Genomic DNA, 24,684 nt, shown 5'->3' on the forward strand with positions numbered 1-24,684 from the left:
TGTCACACAGTTTGGCGTCGATGTAACATTACATTTATATAAAACTGGATAATATGTGATGTGGTTTTTAGTGTACAGTGTTTTACTTATTTTTTGCTTGCGCCAAAAGGTGGAAGAACATATTTTTGTGTTGTGTTTGTCTTCGTTTTAACTCGTTTTAACGCTTTGGTTTGTGTGGGGAAATATATTTTACAAAATTATTTTACAAAATTATTTTACAAAGAATTTCTTTTTTTATGAAATTCTTATGAACTCAAAAACATTTATGTGAAGAAAAACTTTGTGTCAAAGCTTTAACAAGACAAGCTCGGGTTTAATTTTAATCATTGTGAACAAAATGTTACTTTTTTTAATAAGCAATTTATTAATGAAATACTAATATGTAACCTAATAACACAGAGGGTCCAGGCCCGACCCAGCAGGAATGACGTCGGGTGTGGGTTCCCCACAGGGTACAGTGCCTCCTACTACAGATCACCATACTACTCTCATGGAGGATCCTGATGTCTGGAGGCCTACATAAATCATCAAATATTCATTGCACCACTTCACTAACCAGGCAATAATATGTAATATTTAATGTTACTTATTGCATTTAAATGTGTCAACATTTTATTACAAATTTCCATTTATAATTTGTATCATATTTTATTGTATTACTGCTTTAAATCTATATAATTGAAAACATCAAATAACGAAATTTGAAGATAATCTGATAATTTATACAAAATAGTGTCTTCCAGATAACTAAATGGAGAGAAATTAATCAATATTAATCAATAAAATTAATCAATATTAAGAAAAGAGAAAATAATACAATTAAATTTTTAAAATTCTCTTTCAAAATTGGATAAATTTTTCTTTATTAAAAAAATAAGACTTAGATTTGCAATATGTTCAAGCCATACTGTTTCAAATATCTCTTAATATTGAAATTAGTGATGCTTGTCTATTCAGTTAGAGGCTATGTTGCATTATTTATTGTTTTAACTTTTTATGAGCATTTCATTATACAGGGTGATTCAAAACAACCTGATGTCCTTAAAATGACATGTTCTTGAGCGAATTTTACGAGAGACGATTTTTACTTTTACAAAATTTTGTCTGAAGCTTAGTTTCTGAGTTATAATTGAAAATAGTTAGCTATTTACGAGCCGGATACAACGGGCATGCAGGGACAGTGCAACGCATCATGAGACGAATGGCTTTTCTATGGTCATTAATATTGTATAGAATGCAATAATAATTCAATAAATTTCAAACGATATTGTATAATATTGTATAACAATAATAATTATTATCGTGTGATATTATTAACTGTTTTATCTGCTGGATTATTTGCGTGTGCTTGTGCTGACAATCTTGCTGTCTACTAGGCTGGAAATCATATGTTTGTAGTTACGCTGCTGACTTATCTGCTAGATTTTCGTGATAGAACAGGTGCTTTTTTTTTTTGCATGATCCTGTGCTGGCTCATTGCGAGAACCAATCAAAACACCGCAGATTAAGTTATACGAAAGAAATTTCATTAAAGTATACTCTCGCAGGTTAATTGAAAAGAAAAATGACATCCACAAAATGCAAAGGAAACGAAAATAAAAAATGGAGTAAAGAAGCTATTTTATGCTTAATAGAAGCTTATAAGGAAGAAACATGTTTATATGTGAACACGCCCAATTATCACAATAAAAATTATAAATATAAATATATATTATATATATATATATATATATATATATATATATATATATATATATATATATATATATACAGGGTGTCCCCGAATTGGCGGATCAACTCTCGTCGGTAGATAGAGCGTGCTAAACTGAACAAAAAAATCTTATATCATTTTGCTAAATTCGCAATAATTAATGAGATATAAATTAATAAAGATCGGCCAATCCATGCCAGTATAAGCGCACGGCGCGAAGAAACCTCCCAGTTGTTACTTGATACTAGGCGCGCGGCAAGACATAAACGCAGAACGCACTGTACGTGTCTCTTTAAGTACGCCCTTTATACGTTCTTTGTACGTCCTTTGTAGAGCGCTCCGCCTACTGTCTCGCCGCGCGCCTAGTATCAAGTAACAAGTAGGAGGTTTCTTCGCGCCGTGCGCTTATACTGGCATGGATTGGCCGATCTTTATTAATTTATTAATACAGGGTGTCTCAAAATGACCGTATCACTTCTCGGGTGCAGGTAGAGCGGGTTAAATGGAATAGAAAAGTTCTGTACCATTTTGCGATTTTCAGAATAATTATTGAGAAATTAATTTACAAAAATCGGCAAATCTGGCCCGCTGCAAGAAAGATGGCGAGAAGGACGGCCTACCACAAAAAAAATGGCGAGAAAGACGACCCACCGCTAGGCCGGTCGCTAAATAATAATCGCTAATCTATTGTTCTTATCAACGCTTCTCGTCTAAAATCCTGGTAACCGCGAGGCAATGGCGCCTATTTACGCCGCGCGCGCTTAGCGACCGTCCTTAGGATCGTCCTCGCCATCTTTTTTGTAGCGGCCTGATACTCGCGCCGGACTTGCCGATCTTTGTAAATTAATTTCTCAATAATTATTCCGAAAATTGCAAAATGGTACAGGACTTTTCTGCTCAGTTTAATGCGCTCTACCTGCTCACAAACGTTGATTCAATCTTTATGGGACACCTTGTATATATATACAGGGTGTCCGGTAATAACCGTCTCACTGCTCATATACAAGTAGAGCAGGTTAAACTGAGTAGAAAAGTCCTCTACCATTTTTCGATTTTCGAAATAATTATCGAAAAATTAATTAACAAAAATTGACAAATCTGGGCGAGTACAAGCGCGCGGCGAGAAGGCCCATCCTACTGCTACGCGGTTACTAGGCGCTCATTGAATGATAGGAGAAGCGGTCTACGACTGGAAATGGATGCGTATGAGTAGCGCGCCTAGTAACCGCGTAGCAGTGGGACGGCCTTCTCGCCGCGCGCGCTTTACTCGCGCTTTATTCGCCGATTTTTTAAATTAATTTCTCGATAATTATTTCGAAAATCGAAAAATGATATAGGACTTTTCTACTCAGTTTGACCTGCTCTACCTGTATATGAGCGGTGAGGCGGTTATTACCGGACACCCTGTATATATAGGGTGTCCCGAAATGACCAGTAAATATTCTAATGGCAGGTTCTTTAGAATATTTTAAAACGAAAAGTTTAATACAAAAATGTCGAGACTAAAATAGTTTTCAAATTAGAAAGATTTAAAGATCATGAATGACAGGACTAGAATTTCGCGCGCTCAGGTACGGCAAAATAACCAATGATAAAAGTGCTTCTATGAATTTATCTAATTCTCTTATCGCTTGTTATTTTGCCGTACCTAAGTGCGTGAAATCTCAGCCCTACCATTTGTAAAATATAATCGCTTTTAGTATGAAAACTATTGTAACCTCAACATTTTTGTATTAAATTTTTCGCCTTAAAATGTTTTAAAGAACCTGCCATTAAAATATTTACCGGTCATTTCGGGACATCCTGTATATATATTATAAATATTATAACAGAAGCCAGTACACAAGTCCGTATCGCCTGAAGTCAAGCCAGCAACACGGTTAACAGCACTGGCAGCAGTACTACCCACACGATAGCAAGCACGCAATCCAGCTAACAATTCAGCACGAAAACAAGCGTCGTGTGCCGTAGGCTTTAAAGAATCATTTGTTTCATGACGCGTTGCACCGTCCCTGCTTGTCCGTTGTACTCGGCTGATAAATAGCTAATTATTTTTAATTATAACTCAGAAACTAAGCTTCAGACAAAATTTTGTAAAAGGAAAAATCGTCTCAGAATTTACTCAGGAATATGTCATTTTAAGGACATCAGGTTGTTTTGAATCACCCTGTATAGTAAGTTTTATATACATTGCAATATTTCTGTTTTAATTATTTTTACAGTTAATTTCTAATTATATATATACAGGGTGTCCCGAAACTACCGTGACATTTAAATAAGGTTAACATTTGTTTATTTGGCATTTTTTATATTTTTATAATAAGTTATGCGTAAATTGTAAACACAATATTCATAAACGAGAATAGTTTCCTATTGAAAGTATAAAATTACAGAAAATATTTAAGTAATTAATAACATAATGAAATATTTAACAAATTTTAAATTATTAAATAAAAAAATTTTACAATAAATATTCGAAATGACCACTATGGCACTTAATACATAATTGTGCGCATCGTAATAGACTATTTATTGTCTTGCTAATCGTTTCTTGTATTATTGTAGCGATTGCTTGGTCATTTCGAACATTTGCTGTAAAAGTTTTTTTTGTAATTTAATAACTTATTTGTTAAATGTTTGATTGTTATTAAGTATTTTCTGTAATTTTATTTTTTCAATATAAAACTGTTTTTGTTTCTAAATGTACGTTCATAATTAATGCAATTATTGTAAAAGTATCCAAAAATGCAAAATAAATAAATAATAAACTCATTTCTTTTACATTTTATTTGTCACACCGCGTAGCATTGTGAACACCTTCATGATAATAATATTGATCGACACTTTGACAGATGAAGTTGAAACATCAGAAATGTTTATTTGAATCAAATTAATTTGCTCGATCATTGGCCGTATTATTTAATAATTATTTGTAGATAACAATACGGGCAGTAATAAAATTTATGTATTTATTTATGTACTTATTTATCTTTAGTTCTTATACTTATTTTTCATTAAAAAAAATATACTAATGCAATAGAAAAGCGGCAAAAAATATTTTGACAATGTTTATTGAAAATTTTTACAATATCGTGAAAAAAGGCGCTATTTATAAGAGCACTATTATCACTTGTCATTTCGCCGTGCCTGAGTGCGCGAAATCCCAGCCCTGTCATTCGTGAAATATAATCGTTTCCCGTTTGAAGACTATTATAGTCTCGACATTTTCGCTAAAGAAAAATTGTTTTTAAATTGGCCAAAGAATCTGCCTTTAAAATATGTTGCGGTAGTTTCCAGACACCCTGTATATATATATATATATATATATATATATACAGGGTGTCCCCGAATTGGCGGATCAACTCTCGTGGATAGATAGAGCGTGTTGACTGAAGAGAAAAATCTTATATTATTTTGCTAAATTCGCAATAATTAATGAGATATAAATTAATAAAGATCGGCCAATACGTGCTAGGATAAGTGCGCGGCGCGAAGAAGCCTCCTACTTGTTACTTGATACTAGGCTTGCGATGAGATAGTAGGCGGAGCACTCTATAAAGGACGTACAAAGGATGTACAAACGGCGTACTGAAAGAGACACGTACAGTGCGTTCTGCGTTTATGTCTTGCCGCGTGCCTAGTATCAAGTAACAACTGGGAGGTTTCTTCGCGCCGCGCCCTTATACTGGCACGGATTGGCCGATCTTTATTAATTTATATCTCATTAATTATTGCGAATTTAGCAAAATGATATGAGATTTTTTTTCAGTTTAACACGCTCTATCTACCCACGAGAGTTGATCCGCCAATTCGGGGACACCCTGTATATATATATATATATATATATATATATATATATATATATATATATATATATGTGTGTGTGTGCATATAATTAAGAACGAACAGTAAAAATAATTAAAACAGAAATATTGCAATGTATATAATACTTATTATACAGGGTATCTCATAACTAATGAGCCAACGCTCGTGAGTGGGTAGAGTACAGTGAACTAAACAAAAAAGTATTAAGTCATTTTGCGATTTTCGCAATAGTTATTAAAATATTAATTAAAAACGCTTAGCGAACAATATTATATATATGTACAAAATGTCCGGTAATAATCGCCCCACCTCTTTAGGGCTGATAGAGCAGGTCAAACTGAACATAAAAGTCCTGTATCATTTTGCGATTTTCGCAATAATTATTAAAATATTAATTAAAAACGCTCAGCGTATGAGCGCGCGCCACATATAGCTCTCAGCATGCCTTGAGCATTTTTAATTAATAGTTCAATAATTATTACGCTAATCGCAAAATGATACAGGACTTTTATGTTCAGTTTTACCTGCTCTATCTGCCCTAGAGAGGTGGGGCGATTATTACCGGACATCTTGTAGATATATATAATATTGTTCGCTAAGCGTTTTTAATTAATATTTTAATAATTATTGCGAAAATCGCAAAATGACTTAATACTTTTTTGTTTAGTTCACTGTACTCTACCCACTCACAAGCGTTGGCTCATTAGTTATGAGACATCCCGTATAATGAAATGCTGTAAACACACGCGCGCATACACACACACACGCACGCACGCACGCACGCACGCACGCACGCACGCACGCACGCACGCACGCACGCACGCACGCACGCACGCACGCACGCACGCACGCACGCACGCACGCACGCGCGGGCACGCGCACACGCACACGCACACAATTAAAGTGTTTCAGATTACCCGTCCACCTTTTTTATTTTGAAAAGGAGTAATACTAAGAAGTTGAGAAAGACTTATTTATCATGAAAGCTATCTAAAGTTTCTGATGGTACTTTCAGTTTTGGAAACCCCGGAAATATCGGAAAAAAAGAGCAACTCAAAAATTTTAAATTGCAACATGGGACAACATGTGTATCGTTGGATAGAGGTTTTAAAAAGAAACAACTTTTGTTTAAAAAAAAATTTGATATCTTTTATTGATACCAAGAAATTAACAAAAAACATTTGCATTTATTGTGATGCTTGGAAATGATAAAAAATTAATTACAAATGTTCAAAACCTGCTACCTTGATGGAGACATCTTTTCATCCTTCGTCTCATGTTGTCAATCGCCCTCAAGACTTGCAGAAGTAAAAGCTGATTAATTATGCACCTTACAATTATTGGGAAATGCGCCGAACAATCGTTTTCTTGAAACCATAACAAATCATCCATGTTTATGTTTGGTCCGTGATCCGTATCACGAGTTTGACTCATGTTTATGTTTGGCTCGTAATCCATACCAAAATATCGATATTTTAAGATAATTTATAAGTTCGAGCGTTACAATCATTGCAAGCATTTTTTAATCAATTCTCTCTAATGCTAAGTGATATCAAATTTTTTTTCAAACAAAAGTTTTTTTTTTAAAACTTTAACGAGACTCATGTTGCTCCATGTTGCAATTTAAAATTTTTGAGTTGCCCCCCGTTTTCTGGTATTTTCAAGGGATTCCCAAAATTGAAAGTACAGTCAAACCTTTTATCCTACAACATTTTCGGTCCGGAATCTTCCCCTTAAACCTCTGATCCTACGACAAAAATTTGAGAGTGGAGGTATAATTCCCCTTTCGCGGTCGTAGCGAGAGGATTTTTTGTCGTAGGATAAGAGGTTTCGTAGCATAAGAGGGTCGTAAGATAAGAGGTCCGACTGTACCACCATCAGAACCTTTAGATAGGCTTTCATAATAAATATGTCTTTTTCAACTTCTTAGCATCACCCCTTTTCAAAATAAAAGGGATGGACAGGTGGTCTGAAACACTCTGTATATTGTATTAATTAATGTGATATAATCTTGTATATCCTTTTACTATGTGTTGAGATTTAATTGGAGATAAAATCTTTATTATCAATTTGTTGCAAAACGTTATTAAATTCTACTTTTATTTGTTTAGATTGAGTCAATCGTTATTAAATTTAATAAACAAATTAATTAATCAAAACCTTTATAATTGTATTAGATACGCAGAAGGAATCGCCTGTATGATATATAAGTTAGCCCCCCATTTTTTATTTTGGATATTTTTTTAGTTGTTCCAGATTGTTCTATGTTTGTTCTATACTGTTTCAAAGTTACAAATCAAAAAAACAAAAAACGCAATACAGAAAGCAAAAAAAACTGTTTTTTTAGTGGTCCTGTCCATTTTTCGAAAAATTCAAATTTTTTTGTTGTTCTGGACAGTTTTAGTTGTTCCAAATATTGTTCCAAAGTATTACATTCCCCAAAGAATGATTTAAGAAAATATAGCAAAAAAATAACATAGAGCGTCCAAAGATTATTTTTTATGTTTACACCTATCATTATTGTTTTATGAACACAAAATTACATATTCAAGCTGAAGATGAACAAGAACAACTTGGAATAATTCTCTGCTTCCCCGGAACAATCATAGAAAGGGCACTTTACTCTTGAAGATAGATAATTATTTTGTCTTTTTTGATTGATAAAGTCGCGTTAACGGTCCGAAACTGTAGAACAATAACATCTAAACATAGAACAATCTGGAACAACTCTCAGTTTCTCCGGAATAATCATACAAAGGGCACTTTATTCTTGGAGACAGATAATTATTTTTTGTTTTTTTGACTTGTAACTTTGGAACAATATTTGGAACAATCCAGGACAACAAAAAAATTTGAGTTTTTCGAAAAATGGGGGACCACTAAAAAAACAGTTTTTTTCTTCCATTGCGTTTTTTTTTCGACTTGTAATTTTAGAACAATATAGAACAAACATACAGCCTGGAACAATTCAAAAAATATCCAAAATCAAAAAATGGGGGGCTAACTTCATACAGGCAAAGAAATCAATTTCTAAATATTCTAACATTTTAGAAGAATATTAGAGATAAAGTTTATAAAAATATTCAATTAGAAATAAAAAGTTTTTCTGACATGTGTAATAATAATTAATTTCCGATTCTATTACACACACACATACAAACACAACATACACAATTTAGAAAATTGGCGATTAATTTCTTTCTGTATAATTACATCGAATTAATTGTAATGTTAGTATGCTGTTTTTTTTCAGCAATTAAAATGTGCACTAATATTATCATTTTCATTCCATATTCCTTTCATTGTTCAATATTTAACTATATTTTTTAAAATCCTGCTGTAGTATTGGTGTAATGTTGAGTAATGTTTCTTTAATATTAACATGCTTTATTCATTGCTTTATTCATATTGGAATTTTTTGATTAATATTTGTGATTGAGAAAAAATACATTTGCCGACTTATGTATTTAAGACATTTTTTCATTAGTATAATTAATAAAATAAGCTAACATCTGCTAAAATGGCAAAAATCCATCAGATATTATATATTTTATAACGCGTAGGTTTTTATAGCTTTCTTTTTACTTTATTTTTTGAAAACAGGAAAATTTGGAACATATTTGTTCTAAAAAAATAAAAATTTCTAGTCTCATCACTATGATAGTTAATTTGAAAATAATAAACTTTGAAGGCAAATTATGAGTATACACAAACAAATTTTGTCAACAAAAATAATATATTTTTGATTAATTAAAAAGAAAAATTCTCTTTTTTAAACACGTAGTTTAATTTATATAATTATATATATATACAGCGTGTCCCACCTAGAAGTGGCCACCCCCTTTTATCTTTTAAATTAAAAGAGTTAAACCATAACAAATATATACGAAATTACATGGCTTGAACTGAATTTTATTGTGAGTATAGTGATTGATTACAAAATTTATTTGTATTGAAGAATGGAGAGGTATGCATAATTTTTTTATAATAATGTAGATATTTTGATATAATAAAAGTTGTAGCACTGTTTGAAACGAATACAACGATGTATAATTTGATGTAAATATTTTACATATTATATACGTATTTTACATATTATATACGTATTTTACATATTATCTTACGTATGTCATGTTGTCATTTTTTTACGTCAACTTCTAATGCACGAGTCAGAAGTTGGCCATATCGCAGGGTCGAAAATGAAATGGTAGACGTCGCCCGCGATATTTCAAGCCGGAAAACCTCGTATAATATGTAAAATATTTATATTAAATTATACATCGTTGTATTCGTTTTAAATAGTGCCACAACTTTTATTACATCAAAATATCTACATTATCATAAAAAAATTATGCATATCTCTCCGTTCTTTAATACAGATAAATTTTGTAATCAACCACTATACTCACAATTAAGTTTAGTTCAAGCCATTTAATTTCATATATATTTGTTATGATCTATCTCTTTTAATTTAAAAGATAAAAGGAGGTGACCACTTCTAGGTGGGACACGCTGTATACCGGGTGACCCATTTTAACTTAGCCACTGTAATATTTCAGCAGGAAAGCATTTTCTGAGAGAATGTTTCGAACAAAAGTTATAGGGTTTCGAGGGGGCCATAAGATGGTACCATTGGTTTGACTTTGAATTTTCATGTGAAGGTCATGTGAAGGTCACGTCGATTTTTTTAGATGGGACACCCTATATATTTTTACATATTCTTGTAGCTTATCTCGAGAGCTTTCCAAAACACTATAATTAAATGTTTTATCGTGAAGTACTTTTCGAGTTATAAGACTTCAAAGTTGCAATATTTTGACATAAAATACAAGATATCTCGATAAAATATTAATTTTTCGATTATCTTACCCTAATACTTTTATGTACAGAATAATGATACAAATCAATTGGAGTAAAAACACATAATTATGTTAAAGTAAAAATATGTAACTGCTAGTTGCAAATTCAGATTTTTTTTTAAAGATAACTATATGTTTTTTTTACACCAATTGATTCGTCTCATTATTCTGCATAAAAGTATTATGGTAAGATAATCGAAAAATGAATATTTTACGATATCTTGTATTTTATGTCACCTTGTATATAATATCATTTGCTGAGCGTAATTACCGGACATCTGTATATATATGCAAGGTGTCCGAAAATTTGCGCAACTCCCTTTAAGGGAAGGTAGAGAGTGTTATTCTGAACAGAAAAATCCTGTATCATTTTGCGATTTTCTCAATATTTAAGAAAATATTAATTGTAAAAGATCAGCCAATGAAGTGCTGTGAGAAGCTCGCCGCGCGAAGACGCTTCCCACTGTTACTTGATACTAGGCCCGCGACGAAACAGTGGGAGGAGCTAGAGACCCTCTAATAAGAGTCTTGCCATAAAATATCCACTTTTGATTGGTCCTCTATATCTGGGCAATTCCCGCTCATATTTGAATCATATTAATTTTACTATTAGCATAAACATTGTATTTCAGTAACATAAATAAAAAATAAACGTTTTAGAATTAAATATTATAATCTTTTTATATTAAACATCAAAATAATATATATAATAAAAAACTGTTTATATTTAATTTTTAGTAATTAAATAAAATCCTTAATTAAATTTAATCCTTATTAATTGCATAAAAATTAACGAAATAAAATAAAAATAAAAAAAATAAACACATAACATGAAATAATAAATTGCTTTATTTTCATGAGAAAACAAACTGTTATCACAAGCATTATGAAAACCTAAGATATATAATATTTGTGTATCTAATGAGAAAACATAAACTACTATCACAAACATTATAACATCAGCGGTCAGCGCGTTAAAGAGGTTAGGGTTAGGTTAGGTAAGAGAGAGAAGAATAGTGAATATATATCTTTCTCTCGCAGAATTTTGCCCAGATTGCCTTATGACGAGACTCTTATTAGAAGGTCTCTAGGAGGAGTGCTTTGTGAGCGCGCTTCACTATGCACTCGAAAGAATTACACACATAAGGCCGATATTCATAGTCTGATTTTATATTGAAGATCGTATTAAGGCCTCGTTCAACCAATAAAATGATGCTATGTGGTCACTTCATTGGTTGAACGGGATCTTAAGACTATTTTAAATATAAGATCGGACTATGAATACCGGCCATAATGCGCGCTTGCAAAGCGCTCCTCTCACTGTTTCCTCGTGGGCCTAGTATCAAGTGACAGTGGGAAGCGAGCTTCTCGCGGCACTTCATTGGCTGATTTTTTATAATTAATATTTCCTTAAATATTGAGAAAATCGCAAAATGATACAGGATTTCTGTTCACAATAACACTCTCTACCTTCCCTTAAAGGGTGTTGCGCGAATTGTCGGACATCTTGTATATATATACAAGATGTGAAAATCTTAATCTCAAGAGAAAAATCTTATATCATTTTGCTTAATTTGCAATAATTAATGAGATATAAATTAATAAAGATCGGCCAATACGTGCCAGGATAAGCGCGCGGCGCGAAGAAGCCTCCTACTTGTTATTTGATACTAGGCGCGCGGCGAGACAGTAGGCGGAGCGCTCTACAAAGGACGTACAAAGAATGTACAAAGGGCGTACTTAAAGAGACACGTACAGTGCGTTCTGCGTTTATGTCTTGCCGCGCGTCTAGTATCAAGTAACAACTGGGAAGTTTCTTCGCGCCGTGCGCTTATACTGGCATGGATTGGCCGATCTTTATTAATTTATATCTTATTAATTATTGCGAATTTAGCAAAATGATATAAGATTTTTTTGTTCAGTTTAACACGCTTTATCTATCGACGAGAGTTGATCCGCCAATTCGGGGACACCCTGTATATATATAATTTTAATTTAAATATTTGTTACATAATACTTAAATTGAATAATTGTAAATACAATGGCTGCGTTTGAGGAGGCGCTATTAGCGTGCTCTTCAACGTACTGTCTTTGTTCAACTTTCGATAAGTAACAAAGATAGAATGTCTTTAGCGCGTAAGCGTTTTCTCCAAACCCAGCCAATATGTGAGCTCTTTCAAAAATTCTTTCTTCATTAATTCAAAAGTTTCGTCTAAACTGTTATTTAAAAAAATATTAAAAAATATTGTAAGAGTGAGACTTTCGTTAATGTCATGATAATAGAACAAAATGTTATTCTTTCAGGATTTTACAATAGAAGAATAAATACTTTATATAAATGGTCTATATGATAATTTTTAGTTGTTTTAGTGTAGAATGACATTGATTCTTTTTTGTAAAATGATATATATGTGCTTGCAAAACACTAAATATAAAATATAATTTGTTTATTATATTGATAGAAAGAAATATGAATTTTTGAAAAAAATTAATAAGATATCTATACTTTAGGGCACCCTTTGGCGAAATGAGAACAGCAGCAATGGATATTCAAGCTCCATCGTCAAGTATGAAGTCCACATTAGTTGAAAATACTCAACCGATCGGTTTGAGCAGTACCCCAAGTAGTATTGTTTGATCATTAGACATTAATTTGGGTGAACAATCCAACGTTTTATGCGAATGATTGTGAGTGATAATTAATCATCCAAGTATCAGTAGCTGAGCCCACGAACATGCTTTCATTTCATTTGAGCTATGACATTGATACATATTGTAATTCCAGTATTCCAGTAATAGTAGATTTCATATAACATTCATTGAATCTTTAAGGTAATATTGAATATAAATTGTATCATGGATGTACAGATTCAAATGTTATGATCTGAAAAGATCCCGAGAGATTTTCTGAACCTTAATCTACCTGATCTAATGGGCTTTTTTCGATTTAATTTTGCTTTAAGAGTTGGTCGAGAACAGATATATATATATATACGTTTATTATATCTTCTGTTTGTATCAAACATGAGTAAAATGGAATGGGGATATATTAAGTGAAGATAGTATGAAAGAATTTGTTGCTTCATTTATAATGAGATATATTAAGTGAAGATAGTATGAAAGAATTTGTTGCTTCATTTAGAATAATGCCAAAGTCAAAGACTGTCATAGAGAATGATGTTCATGGGCCTAGTTATCTATAGGCCCATTTGTCCACTGTATGTCATAAGATGGTAACAAGCAAAACAATAGAAAAATAAATAATCATGTAACTTGTTTTTAGTGTAATGTATAAAGTGCTTCGCTTTGGAGAGAGATGATTATTTTGTTACAGATTAGTTAAGTAAGCATACACAACAAAAACAGAAAATCGAATAATATTTTTGTTATTATTTTGGATAAATATCCTGTTTAGGGGAGGATGCTCCGATGTCTTTAACCTTGACATATGTTGTCAAGGTCATCACCCTTAGTAACGCTTAAAAGGTTTTAGACGTCGCTCGTTGTTTACTAAAAAGTTACATACAAAAATTGTTAAAAATTGACGTTTTTTGCAATTATTTTATCAAATACTGAAAATTTAAAAAAATGTTTCAAATAAAAGTTGTAAGTCTCTTCAAAATACACGTTTTATATCCTATCCATTTTTATCATACGAGTGATAGTTTTCGAGAAAAACAACGATAAAGACTCTAAACCTTATACAATATTAATTATAATTCCAAATTATTAAATTCCAATCGCTAGTACTCAATTAATAGCAGGTAATGTAAGTAGAATGACCAAATTAGCCAATAATATCTTTATTTAATATTAAAACGACGTTTCGACCATTTGGTTGTGGTCCTTTTCAAGTTTAACTACAATGAATAACAAATAAATTATAAATTGAACCAAGACGGTAAACGCAGTAAATCAAAAACCAAATAAATTTAGTACATACATTCGAGTGAACAAAGATGTATATCAATGTGTTGTACAAGTAGCAGTTAGTTAAACATATTGATTTGACGAACCAACAAGTGACGGAACATGTCTTGTCAAAACTAATGTCGAAACTAAACTGTCGATTTTTAAAAAACATTTTAGACGACCTTTATAATCTTGTCATAAATATTATGTAGATTTTCTGTGTCTTTTTGTAAGTTTATTGTGTTGTTAAATTTCTTGATAAAAAACATTTCTGCTATTTCTCTCTTTTTTATAAATTTCTCGTTATGTAAAATCTCTGGGCTATTCCACTCATAGTCATGTCCAAACTCCGATCTATGCTTACTAATTACGAATTGACACGAAGGATGCAATTAGATATTTTTACAATGTTCGTTAAGCCTTGTGCGCAAATGTCTTTTTGTTTGGCCTATGTAAAACGCATCACAATCCCTACAACGAATTTTATATGACATTAGTTCTATTATTAATATTTAACATATCCTTGCCACGTCTGATCAATGTGTTAAGCTTATTCGTTACTATCGACGCTACACTCAAACCCGTGTCTTGTATTGATCGGCGCAAACATGAACTAAAATCTTTAACAAAAGGTAGCAACATAAAAAAGTTTTTTGGTTGTAATTTATCGATAAATTCATCAATGTTAGTGGTTTTGCGATTCTTCAAAACATATTATTTTGCGATTATTCAAAACATAGAACACTTAACGAACATTGTAAAAATATCAAATTGCATCCTTCGTGTCAATCCGTAATTAGTAAGCATAGATCGGAGTTCGGACATGACTATGAGTGGAATAGCCCAGAGATTTTACATAACGAGAAATTTATAAAAAAGAGAGAAATAGCAGAAATGTTTTTTATCAAGAAATTTAACAACACAATAAACTTACAAAAAGACACAGAAAATCTACATAATATTTATGACAAGATTATAAAGGTCGTCTAAAATGTTTTTTAAAAATCGACAGTTTAGTTTCGACATTAGTTTTGACAAGACGTGTTCCATCACTTGTTGGTTCGTCAAATCAATATATTTAACTAACTGCTACTTGTACAACACATTGAAATACATCTTTGTTCACTCGAATGTATGTACTAAATTTATTTGGTTTTTGATTGATTTACTTTACCGTCTTGGTTCAATTTATAATTTATTTGTTATTCATTGTAGTTAAACTTGAAAAGGACCACAACCAAATGGTCGAAACGTCGTTTTAATATTAAATAAAGATATTATGGGTTAGTTTGGTCGTTCTACTTATATTACCTGCTATTAATTATAATATCATACATAATATAGTCCCACTGTATCCACGTATACATTTTCCTACTCACACAACAAATGGGTTGGGTTAGATTATTTTTTTTGGAAGTGGAGCCTCCCGCAGGGGGACGGAACCCTCTGTATCCACGCATACACTTTTCACGCATAGAAAGTCTACGCGCGGGCACAGTGGGTTCCGCCCCCCTGCGGCGGGCTCCACTTTCAAAAAAAATAACCTAACCCAACCCATTTGTTGTGTGGGTAGGAAAGTGTACGCGCGGATACAGTGGGACTATATTATATATTATGTTATAATTAATATTGTATAAGGTTTAGAGTCTTTATCGTTGTTTTTCTCGAAAACTATCACTCGTATAATAAAAATGGATAGGATATAAAATGTGTATTTTGAAGAGACCTACAACTTTTATTTGAAACAATTTTTTTTAATTTTCAATATTTGATAAAATAATTGCAAAAAACGTCAATTTAAAAAAATTTTTTAGTAACTTTTTAGTAAACAACGAGCGACGGCTAAAACCTTTTAAGCGTTACTCAGGACAGTGACCTTGACAACATATGTCAAGATCAAAGACATCGGAGCATCCTCCCCTAAACAAGATATTTACCTTATTTTGTATTCAAATTATGAAACAGATTGATTTTAGAATGTTATAAGAAGAGCAGAGAAGTCATAATATAATATCATATATATAATCATATATTATATTATCTTAGTTTTATCTTCTTCCTTTTATATATGTATATATAAGCTTCTCTCTGCCAAATAAACTATATGCATAAAATTTTTAAATGTTTTAAGATAACTGTTACACATTTAAAAGGTTTTATAATTCTTATTGCATAATTTATAAAAATTTACATCTTACAGATTTAATTTTTACATACCATTAAAGTCAAAATTTCTCTTTGTCTCTCTCATTACTTCGTAAAGGTACAACTTCGTGCATATAATTATTGCCCAAAATTATAACAATTTAAAGGGACATTTTTAGAACCAGAAACAATCCTGTATGACTCTCAAAATATAGGTTTTATCATCAAGATCAAAGTGAGGTGTAAGTTTTTGTAAATAATTACTTTTTTTATTATGTGTATAATGTAAACTTAATTACATATGACCAGCTGAACGTGCAGGATGAATTAATAATGCTTTAGTGCTTGTTTTTGATATAGTTGTAATCTAAGGGTGTGGTAAATAAAAAATACGAATCCGTTTCGTCTTTGCTCGCCATGTGTGTATTCGAATTATTTTATTTCTTGCTGTTAAAACAAAGTGACGTAACATTTTCTGTGCGCGTGTTATATAATTAGAAGAAATACGCGCATGCACTGATACCTTATCGTGCGATATGGCAGAAAGATTTAATAATCTTTGCTATTTGGCACATTTTTATATGTCTGATAAATTCCGTATAAATACTGCATATATATAGATTGTATTCATACATTTTTATAAGTTTTTCTATTTTTCTTTTTGATATATAAACCAAAACAACCAAATATTAAATTTTCCTTCAGAAAAGTAAACATATCCAAGTCATTTGAAGAATCCTTAGATAAGATATTTATTATTGTGTGATATACATGGTGATTCAAAACAACCTGATGTCCTTAAGATGACATATTCTTGAGCAAATTCTGAGACTATTTTTCCTTTTACAAAATTTTGTCTGAAGCTTAGTTTCTGAGTTATAATTAAAAATAATTAGCTATTTACGAGCCGAGCACAACGGGCAAGCAGAGACGGTGCAACGCGTCATGAAACAAATGACTCCTTTAGAGGATTAATAATATTACTCATTAATAAAGTATTATTACACAATATTATATATTTGAAGTTTATTAAATTAGTATTGCATTCTATACGATATTATATATTATACAATCCCAAATAACACAAGCTATTCAAAAAGAATTCATTTTTATGTCACCAATTTTGAGTCCCTTTTGAAATACATATAGAATACATTTTATAAAATGTATTCTATATGTATTTCAAAAGGGACTCAAAATTGGTGACATAAAAATAAATTCTTTTCGAATAGCTTGTGTTATCTGGGATATTATTGACCGTAGGCAGACCATTAGTCTAGTTAGCTAAATAGCTAACTATTTTCAATTATAACTCAAAAACTAAGCTTCAGACAAAATTTTGCAAAAGGAAAAATCATCTTAGAATTCGCTCAAGAATGTCATTTTAAGGACATCAGGTTGTTTTGAATCACCGTGTACTCTGTATATATGCACCAATTTCCGGGTATCTAACACAGTTTCTAATATTTCATTTAAACAATTGAGAATGTGTAGATCTTGTAAGTACAGTTCTGAAATATCCAAATATTGCAAGGAAAAGCATTAGTGGCATTTGGTGTGAATATTTTGTCATTGTACTGTTTTATTCTAAATTTCTAATATTAAATGCCAAAAATGCTTTTTAGGACCATCTGAATTAAATTCCGATTAATTTATCGATAATATATATCAGTTTTGTTAATATAATTCTTAATCAAATTTTTTATAAAAAATAACAAAAGATTATAAATTACAATGAAAATATTAATTTTTTTCCACGTTTGACGTATGAAAGATTTGATTAAAACAAATAATATATTTTAATTCGAAATTTTGACGTATTTGGTAGACAATTTTATCAGTAATCATAAATGTTAAATTAATCGTCTCGATTAAGTTGGTTGGAATTTTGTCGAAGTATTCGTAATCATTATCATCATTCTTTATTTATTTTTAATACTATTTGTTCGTAATTCTTGTACTAATATCATTTAAGAATTTCTGTTGTTTTATATTTAAACCAATTTTGTTTTGTCACACATTCCTGTTTAATTTATTTAAGAAAAAAATATGTTTATATTATTATTTGCCTTTTACTTGATTTTCATGTCATAATTATTAAATGTATCTATTGTTGATATAATTATTCATACATATAGAAGAAATTATCTAGTTTATTTTATAGAATTTTATAATTATAATTTATTTTGTATGTATTGTAGAGAGAGAGGGGGGGAGGGGGAGGGGGAGAGATAGAGGAGGGAGAAAGGGAGAGAGAGTGCGTGTGTCATTATTCATAATAAAATAAATTCTTATGATTAATACTGTCCTTTGTATATACCCGCGCATATAAACACACCGTATAAACATACATTATTTATAGAAAAATACCGATGTACTGAAAGTATGTAATAATGTGTCTGTTATACAAGTATACAGGATATTCCACTTTTATAGGATAAATTTTTTTTGGCAAATTTTTCTTAATTTAAAAATGAAAATTTTAATAATTAAGATAAGATAATTAATTAAGATAATTAACATGTCAATATGTATCAATAGTTTTTAATTTATAAGCTAAAAGTAAAGGAACATTTTCTTTGTGAATTAAACTATCAAATTAGAAAGATATTAAAAATTTTACATTTTATTTTTTAAGTTTATTGTGTGTGAGTGATAAGAGAGATTTTATCATGCAGTAGAATTATTTAATTTGCTTCAAAAAATTTTTAGTGTCAAAATTTGAGAAGTTGTTACTGATATTATATTTCATCGTTTCTATTTAGGAAAAATTTATTAGAAATATATTCTATTATTAAAATGACAGGAATAAAATATACTGTATATGCTATGTACTTACGTTCTGAAGATTAACATTATATTAAACTTGTGTATTAGAATAATGTTCAATATTCTAATATGATAATACTACATTATTCTTGCAATTAACGAATATATGTAATAGTCGAAAAAACGAAAATTTAAGGGTATACAGTCGGACCTCTTATCCTACGACCTTCTTATGTTACGAAACCTCTTATCCTACGACAAAAAATCTTTTCATGCTACGACCGCGAAAGGGGAATTATACCCCCACTTTCAAATTTTTGTCGTAGGATCAGAGGTTTAAGGGGAAGATTCTGGACCGAAAATGTCGTAGGATAAGAGATTCGACTGTAATAGAAATTCGCTATTCTTGAATAGGATGTATACTCCGCGAAAACATCATGGAAAAACCTGGAATTCTTTGGGAATTTTTAAAGAAATTCTTTTGTTGATATTTTTGCTTTCATACTGTAAATTATAAATATATATCTATCTCTGCTTATATATTCAATGTCTTAACAAAATATTGAATATGCAGTATATATTCTTTATTTTAATTGTTATTAGTGATAAATAAAAATATTATGAAAATTAAGGGTCGACAGAATAAGTGATAGTCATAACTATCAATATTGAGAAATGAACTCTCATTCGATGTATTGGTGTATATCCATACACACAACCATGTTGCATTGCAAGAGAGATAAAACATTGTTTTTCCTTGTCATACGGTGCTATCTAACCAATATAATTTATCATTAGTTGCACTGCTACACATTTTAAGTATTAATAATGATATTTGTCAGCAAATGCCTGGAAAAATTTAGATTTCTGTGAACCTTGTTTTTTGACGTATTTCTAATATTTTAAGAATTGGTGTTAAAGAGCTGGATCTTGTAATTTGGCTTTTAAAAATTTATAATAAATTGTACATATGCTGATTTATATTCTACATTTTTAGCATTACAAGACCGGTCTTTTTTCTGCACATATTCCACCTCGAAAAAACAATATCTCTTCATACATTTTAAAAATATTTTTTATAAATCTAAAATTGGTGCTGAAAAACCGAATTGTGCAATTTGACTCTTAAAAATTTATAATAAGAAATGAATTTATGACTCATTATGAACATGTATTTTGACCTGTGACTACACCACTCTATTGAATTAAATGATTTTTTTATCCTTTATTGAAAAAATCGCTCTTTAGCATCAGTCGATGCTGCTGATTACAAATAATTATAAGGTTGTTCTATGCATATTTTGGCTGTAATATGCAGAAAACAAAACTTCCAATCGAGAGATTTCACAATGTCTCCTATGAAATCCTAAAGATTTTCATCTTAACAAAAGCTATTCAGTTTTTTCAGAGTACGTTTGTAAATCTAGCACTTAAAACTTAGTGGCTTTGTTTTTGCTTCGTATGAGTGAAAAACGTAGAAAATGCGTACAATAAAAAAAATTTATTTTAAAAAATTGCATTAAAAATCTTGAAAATATTCTCTTTACCTAGAATTTTGAACAAAAATACCTGGTAGAGCAGAGAATTTTTTTATAAGATAGACATCTTGTTGAATTATTACTAAACTGCACTGTTATTTTGAACCTTCTTCAATTCTCATTCTATTTTAATTACTACCTGGAACGCATCTTTTACGTTTTTACTCCGATATTTCCTACATATGAAAATTTTAAGTTTTATGTAGTATGTGTGATAATGTAGTACATTTTGTACATCTGGAGTTGTTATTTACAATCAATGGACAAGAGGCATGTCTCCACCTAATTCCATCCGTGTATGCAACTTTGATTATATCGACGTTTTCAAAGTCTCTAGGCTCATGTATGCCTATTTGGAAAGAAAGAAAAATTATTTTGTCAAGAATATAAAAAAAAGATATTTATAATGTTATAACTTACCTTGACAAATGATTCGTTGATCAAACTCGTCGATAAATATTTCTATGTCCAGTAAGTTTTTCACTTTGCTATCTTTCTTTTCTTTCACGAGATTGTGTACAAGCGGATCGATTTCTCTATTAGCTGCGGAGCAATGTAAAATCATATCGCTTCTTACGAAAACTTGTTTCTCCACAAAAGGCAACCCATCTTTCGTTATTCCCATACAAAGGTACACCACTGTGGTGCCATATCCTTTTGATGTTACCAAGCAGGACCAACCACGTGGTATAGATATCTCTGTGCATACTTCAAGAAAATCTTCAAATAATATCTCATTCTCGCTGATTTTATTAAACATTTCTTTATCCTGTATATTTAAACAATCGTAATTCAAAATAGCTAATTCTTGATTATCTACGTACAAGTTATCAGGCATTCTTAAATTATTTTCTACAGATTTCTCTTTCGAATAAGAATGCGCAGAACCAACATCGTACTCCGAAGCTTCAACCGATATCCCATCTTCTTCAGAGGAACCATATCTTTCAATGCTACATTCCGTCGTTTCACTAAATCTTTTCGCACGAGTTAATTTGTTAGATATCCGATTCTTTTTCCTATCTGCATTCACAGATTCAGTCATTACAAAATCCGAACTGAAACTGTTATCGTTTCTACGTGTTTTAACTGATTTTTCTATCTCAGATTTAAATTTCTTCAATTTTGAGTCATGTGTAGAATCATCTATGTCTTCTTTATCCATATCTTCCGATAATTGGATATACAATTCATTCTCTTCCGGGTTATATACATAGTTTTGTGATTTAGAATAGGTGCAATAATGCATATTAGTATTTTCGTTTTCTGCATCTTCATTATCACTCAGATTTTTCTTTATTCTAGGTATTAAAAAGGTCTCGCTTTCTTCCGCTTCTTGTTCTTTTCCAAATGTCGAACTCTTGATATTTTCTTTGTGTCGATTTAAATTATTTTTATCCATTGACTCAGTTAAGTTATTAACCGAGTTTAAATTTCTACTTGGTACAGCTCCTGGACGTAATCGACATTTCTTGTATTTGATCTGTAGTGACAAACAACAAGTACAATCTTCAGTAATATCAACAAAAGTGAACTTGCCATTATTTTTAATTAGGCATACTTGCTAACTTTGCACATATTTTGCATTCATCAAGCACCTTTATTACTTGTGGTGGTACTCCACTGATCCAGTGTGTAATAATATCGTTCTTATGGAAATGTCTGCTACATACATATGTGTCATCTGTGACAGTGTAGTTTTTAATGGCAAGAGCATTTTGCCATTTTCTACGTGTTTCTGCATCTTTAGGTGCTGAGAAGAAACTATAATTGTTCCTTTTATAATTGCTTTCTTTACACAACGCACATTTACGGGTCATGATTCTAAAAATATTAAAAAAAGATTTAAAATAAACAAATTTAAAATAATTTATTCTAAATTATATAGAAAAATAAAAATAGAATAAATATATGTATAACCTATGCTTTCTGACTGATTGTGTTTCTCTACATTTTAAAATATATAATAAAAAAAATGAATACTAAATATTTGCAAAAATTATAATAATTAATTATATATACCTTTTGTAAACGTTTGTTACAATATACTTATTGTTACAAGTGACAATTTTTTCAATGCTATCAGATCTTTGACTATATAAGTATGGACTGCTAACGCAAACTTCAGGTTGGATGTCAACAGTAAAGTGCTTACAGCGCTATAAAATACCAACGATAAAACGGCGAACTAAAATGTGACGTAAAAGATATGGATAAGCTATAGATATGGATCTTATGGAAAATCATAAATATTTCATAATTAAGTTAATATTAAGCATTTTTTTTAAGTTAAATTAAGTTATTTTGGCAAAGAAAGTACATTAAATTAGTACAAAACATTCGTGAGGCACACGCTAACGAAAACTGTTATTTTTTCTGGTCAATAGGATAAGTATATAAAAATTTTATAATATGTAAAAAATAAAAGAAAAAAATATAAATATCATATCTAATAATTTTTTCATATTATATCTAATAAAATTTAAAGTATTACTGTTTTTACAATTAATATTACTTTATGATTTGAATCTCCCGGAGTTTTGGTATTTGACCTGCAATGAATGTTGGCTGAAAGACTTCTCACTTGCTTTAATGGGAAAAGTGGGAGTATTAGCAGTCCATACTTAAACATATAGGGTGCGTTCCGATATTCACTGTAAGTACTAACAGTACTGCGAATGTCGTTCCGGTATACGCGCCAGTAAATTTTCAGTCGGTTTTCGAGTTCATATGACGGGTGCGTTCCATATGAACGCTCACGCGCTGTAAGCGCTATTTTCAATCGTTCCGTTTGCTGCTTAAGCGCTTAAAATTGCAAACGGAAAGTTGTTCCTTTTGGGTGCATAAGCATCGTAAGCATGTCAAAATGGCGGAAAAACAGATTGTTCTTTTGTGTTCACTAATTGTAATAATGTTCAAAATATTGTTTGATGAGATTCTTTAAAACTTAATACATAAGTAGAAAACATTCTTTTAATTCTTAATAAGTATCGCGAGAAAACTGCAATATTACGCCTAAAGAATTACGTAGAAAAGATTTTACCATCATATACCGATGTACAATTTAAATCACATTTCAGTTATTAATCATATATTAATCACATTACAATTTAAATCTATTTTTCTATTCATCATGCGATTTTACGAGTGCGTTCCATATGAACGCTCACGCGCTGTAAACGCTCACGCTTTTGCTGCTCTACCTCGATGGAAACAGCATTTGTGAGCACAAGTTATGACGTCACAATGACGTCATTAATGCGTTTATAAACGCTTATAACTCCAAATGGAACAGCGTAAGCAATGCTTATAAGCGCTTTAAGCGTGTAAGTGTCCAAAAGGAACGCACCCGACGTTATAGATTTTGTCGTCATTTCCTGCTTTCATTACTGCAGCTCGCGAGGTGAGGCATTCGCAACAGAAAGATGGCGGCGCCCGAAGAAATGTGTTTGATAGATGCAGAAGACAATAAAGAATACAAAATAATTTTAAAATAAAATAATAATAAATAAATAATATATATATAATAATATAATATATATATATAATAATTTTAATTATTTTAATATCTCGTGAACTCAGATATTATTGCAATTTTTATTGCTCCATTCATCATTGCCATATTAATAGGTTATACTTTCGACAACTATAATCGCAGTACTGAAGATATCGTTTCGTTATTGCAGCGCTATAACGCGTACAAGCAGCAATAGTAATAACGGAACGATCTTCACAGCTCTACTGAGTGACGTCATATCTCAATACTTACAGTCAATACCGGAACGCACCCATAGTCAAAGTTATAAGCGCTTATAAACGTATTAATGACGTCACTGTGACGTCATAACTCGTGCTTACAAATGCTTATTTCATCGAGGTAGGGCAGCAAAAGTGTGAGCGCTTACAGCGCGTGAGCGTTCATATG

At 31.0% G+C, this 24,684-nt stretch overlaps 2 protein-coding genes and 1 long non-coding RNA gene across 8 annotated transcripts in view; 1 reads left to right on the plus strand and 2 right to left on the minus strand.

The window, feature by feature from the left end:
• The window catches only part of LOC140663817 (calcium channel flower-like), a 107,885-nt gene that overhangs the window by 1,503 nt on the left and 81,698 nt on the right, over positions 1-24,684 (plus strand). Inside the window, exons 5-6 of one of the 6 annotated variants that reach the window (XM_072888309.1) lie at positions 400-559; positions 12,907-13,045. The exons of 1 other annotated variant lie outside the window; for it this stretch is intronic. In XM_072888309.1, the coding sequence (XP_072744410.1) occupies positions 400-523 (124 nt within the window). In that variant the 3' untranslated portion in view covers positions 524-559; positions 12,907-13,045. Of the gene's footprint in view, positions 1-399; positions 570-12,906; positions 16,297-24,684 lie in introns of those variants that run through there. 4 more of the 6 variants (XM_072888307.1, XM_072888311.1, XM_072888310.1 and 1 more) reach the window with 4 other exon arrangements.
• Positions 341-15,776, minus strand: LOC140663818 (uncharacterized). The gene is made up of 2 exons (XR_012046337.1): positions 15,687-15,776; positions 341-515 (listed from the first exon to the last, which is right to left on the minus strand). It is a non-coding gene; the product is annotated as an uncharacterized lncRNA (long non-coding RNA).
• Positions 18,507-22,929, minus strand: LOC140663812 (uncharacterized). Its single transcript, XM_072888295.1, has 4 exons — positions 22,782-22,929; positions 22,325-22,583; positions 21,180-22,242; positions 18,507-21,108 (listed from the first exon to the last, which is right to left on the minus strand). Exons 2-4 carry the CDS (start codon positions 22,577-22,579, stop codon positions 20,951-20,953), a joined length of 1,476 nt encoding a protein of 491 aa, XP_072744396.1. The 5' UTR covers positions 22,580-22,583; positions 22,782-22,929; the 3' UTR covers positions 18,507-20,950.

This window comes from Anoplolepis gracilipes, chromosome 3, assembly GCF_047496725.1.
Source record: "Anoplolepis gracilipes chromosome 3, ASM4749672v1, whole genome shotgun sequence".
Classification (NCBI taxonomy): domain Eukaryota; kingdom Metazoa; phylum Arthropoda; class Insecta; order Hymenoptera; family Formicidae; genus Anoplolepis; species Anoplolepis gracilipes.

Excerpts from the sequence above, each read along its gene's own strand:
- LOC140663812 (XM_072888295.1), bottom strand. The coding sequence starts at position 22,579 with ATGACCCGTAAATGTGCGTTGTGTAAAGAAAGCAATTATAAAAGGAAC. Across the intron at positions 22,243-22,324 it reads GCAAAATATGTGCAAAGTTA|ATCAAATACAAGAAATGTCG; the intron begins GCAAGTATGCCT and ends TTGTCACTACAG. Across the intron at positions 21,109-21,179 it reads TCAACGAATCATTTGTCAAG|GCATACATGAGCCTAGAGAC; the intron begins GTAAGTTATAAC and ends CTTTCCAAATAG.